The following is a 3401-nucleotide window of genomic DNA, read 5'->3' on the forward strand; positions in this document are numbered from 1 at the left end:
CAAATACATCAGGAATGTCAGAAGTTATCAGAATGCATTTTGATAGATGTGGGTTGTAGTAGGCATATCTGTTATTTCTTATTTATTCTATATGCCCTCACTAAAACTTGTGTGTTCCTCACAGGGATGTGTAGTGATCCGCTATACTGCTCCCTGGAGATTGGTGTTTTTTTCAGAATCCATGGGTATAAAATCCATGCAGAATTTGGCGAAGAAGCTGTTGAAGCTCCTCTTTGACTACAGGGTGGAGATGAAACCCTTGTTCTTCCATGTCTTCAGCAATGGAGGTGCCATGTTCTATCGTTATATTGTGGACCTGCTCCATACTCAGCAGGAGTTCCAGCAGCTGAAGGTGGTGGGTACTGTCTTCGACAGTGCTCCTGGCCGGAAGAACTTGAGTGGTGCACTTCGTGCCATGTCAATTGTCTTGGCATCGTACAATGTATGTGTTAAGTATTCTCTTCTACTGACATTTGCAGTCCTTGCAGTGACATTCCGGATTGTGCTGTATCCTTTTTCTCGCTTTGTACACGAGACCCACTATGATGCCATGTTGAAGCAACCCTCTGAATGGCCTGAGCTCTACCTCTATTCTAAGGCTGATCCTGTTATTCTAGCAAGTGATGTGGAGAACATGGTGAAGGCTCGGCGGCAACGTCAAGTTGTTGTTAAGACTGTGGACTTCATAGACTCAAATCATGTCAGCCATCTGAGGGCATATCCCACCTCATATGTGACTCATTGCACCTCTTTCATGTACAGTTGCATTGGAAGCACTTAGGCACACCAGGGTATCTGCTAGAGAAGAGTATGCAGAAGTGTCTCTTCTCTCTCAATAATGTATTTATACAAAGCATTTGTGACTACTACTGCTGCTCATGGTGGAGGTTGGAGTATTTCTGAGAAATTGAATATCTGAAATTATTACATTGCTCAGAATTAGAGAGTGGGACTGCAAGAAGCCCAAATTGATACATCTTATAATAAATATTTCCCTTTGGCTGTGCTTGTTGGCAAGGGGTGGCTAAAGTGTGGCCTGCAGGCTTCATATGTCCCCCTAGGACTCCCAAGGTGTCACAACATATTATTTGCTCCAGAATGTCCCCAAATGCATTCTGGGGGTGCAGAGGGCATTCCACCACATTTGGGGGCCCCTTAGGAGTCAACAAATCTTACAATTGTTTAAAAACTTTTTTTGTCTTGAAATGCTCCAGAATGTCCACTGGTAGTATAGGATGCATTTTCATCACCTTTTATGGGCCCTCTTGGCCAATTTAGGCCCAAGAGTGGCTTTTTGTGAAACCCCAAAATAGTGAAAATGCCCCCATACCATGTAGAGGTATTTAGGGTCAAAATATTGTGGGGTTTTTAAATTCGTTGGAACAGGTGTGACCCTCCAAGGTCCCTTAGGAAGCTAATGTGGCTCCTGGCCTTCCACACTTGCCCACCCTGCTATATAAGCTTTAGAAAATGCTTTTTTATTTGCTGTCCTTGCTCAAGTGTCTGAGTGAAGAAAAGTTAAACTCTGTGACCTATATAAATGCATATATATTTACATGTGTTTGCTTGATTTGTATAATGTTATTCTGTAGACTCCGAATAACATGGTGGTAACTATACCAAGCACTGAAATTACCCTTTCAAATGAAATATTATTTAGCTTTTTGTCTGATCACTGAAATTTTAACAGGCATAGGCTCTTGAGTTTACTTGTGCCTCATAATATGTTCTCTGTGTTCGTTCTGTATATGCAAAGTTACAGTGTTATATACAGATCTACCTATATTTCCATGAGAGGATCATGCTGTCTCCTGTCCTTCTTTGTACCTAAAAGTTGTATCTGTGTGTTCCTTATTTCTCTGGATTTTCCCTTGTTCTGTTTTACAGCATTATCCATTGTATGGCTCCTGTCTTGGCTGTTCTCCTTCTCTGACACATCTTCATAGAATTGCCCCTTTGGGAGGATGACCTTTTAGCTGAGGACAGTCAGGCCATGATCTACCACACAGAATAAAGATGAGGAATCTCCTCAAGTTAGTTTTAATAATAATAATAATATGTTTTATTTGTATACCGCTTTTCCTATGATCAAAGCGGTTTACAGCATACATATGCATATACAACAAAGCAAGTAACAAAACAAACAAACAAAAAAAACTCTGCTTCTCTCCCCTCAAGATGGAGGTCGGGGGGAGGGCTCTTCTTCTTGGCAGGCGGAGGCCTGTTGTTTCTTGCCTGCTTCTCTCCCCTCAAGATGGAGGTCGGGGGGAGGGCTCTTCAACTTGGCAGGCGGAGGCCTGTCGTTTCTTGCCTGCTTCTCTCCCCTCAAGATGGAGGTCGGGGGAGGGCTCAAAAAACCAAACACTTATGCTCCACATTAATACAGAATAACTGCCATATATTTACATATACACATCATCATCTGTACCAATAAGCTTTGATTAAATGGTTATGTTAATACTGAACATGTTAAATTAATTTAGTCATGTGGATCGGACTACTAGCCAGGCTGTTACAGTTGCATTAAAAGGGCAGTTGACCCATCTTGTGTTTTCATATATTTGCTCTTTTACAAATTTTATCAGTTTGCCTCTTATAACTTTGCATGTCTTTGATCTTGAAGGTCCTGTCACATGGGACATCTTATTTCTAGTTTAATTGTCTAACAGAAATAATTCTTTAGGAAAATGGGATATGCTTCAGTTTGAGATGTGCTGAAGTCATATGCCATGCTCGCTGGCTGCGAGTTGTAGTCCAATGGATTTGAAGCCCCCAGTGGGGAAGGGGTTCTGGGAATATAACATACTAAGGCCTGTTACAGACTGCCAAAATAAAGCTGCTTCGGGTCTCTTTGGAGGTATGCTATTTAAATGATGCATGAGTCCTAAGAGTCTGGAGGTCGCGCCAAAGCCACACTCCGTTCCTAAGCGCTGGAGTGCAGCTTTGGTGCAGCTTCCGGAGTCTTAGGATGCATGCATCATTTAAACAGCATACCTCCAAAGAGACCCGAAGCAGCTTTATTTTGGCAGTCTGTAACAGGCCTAAGTGATTCAGAAAGAGTAGGTGACTTAGATCCAGATCAGTAACTTTAGACTATTCCAATTGAAATTAGGGTCCAGAAGAATTAAGGGTTTTTTGTTGCCTGTAAACAAAAGCCTCAATTACAGTACCTTAATATGTGATCTCAGGAGCTTTCATTGCTTTCATTTCAGTAAGTTATAATAAATAAATAAAAACTTTATTTATATACCGCCCTTCGAAACATCAGGGCGGTTTACAACAATAATCATATACATTCAATACAGATTAATACAGACAATACAAATTCAATACAGTCAATACAGATTAAAACAATGCAATTAAAACAATAAAAGAACTTGTGCCAAATCACAAACTACTAA

The 3401-nt window shown here is 41.0% G+C and overlaps 1 protein-coding gene across 1 annotated transcript; it reads left to right on the top strand.

The window, feature by feature from the left end:
• The first annotated feature begins 184 nt into the window (after positions 1–184).
• Positions 185–2092, top strand: TMEM53 (transmembrane protein 53). Its single transcript, XM_042444265.1, has one exon. The coding sequence runs from the start codon at positions 197–199 to the stop codon at positions 779–781; it is 585 nt and encodes a 194-aa protein (XP_042300199.1). The 5' UTR covers positions 185–196; the 3' UTR covers positions 782–2092.
• Positions 2093–3401: the final 1309 nt, after the last annotated feature.

Source organism: Sceloporus undulatus, unplaced genomic scaffold (genome assembly GCF_019175285.1).
Source record: "Sceloporus undulatus isolate JIND9_A2432 ecotype Alabama unplaced genomic scaffold, SceUnd_v1.1 scaffold_5368, whole genome shotgun sequence".
In the NCBI taxonomy this organism is placed as follows: domain Eukaryota; kingdom Metazoa; phylum Chordata; class Lepidosauria; order Squamata; family Phrynosomatidae; genus Sceloporus; species Sceloporus undulatus.

Coding starts and splice junctions, on each gene's coding strand:
- TMEM53 (XM_042444265.1), top strand. CDS start 197: ATGCAGAATTTGGCGAAGAAGCTGTTGAAGCTCCTCTTTGACTACAGG.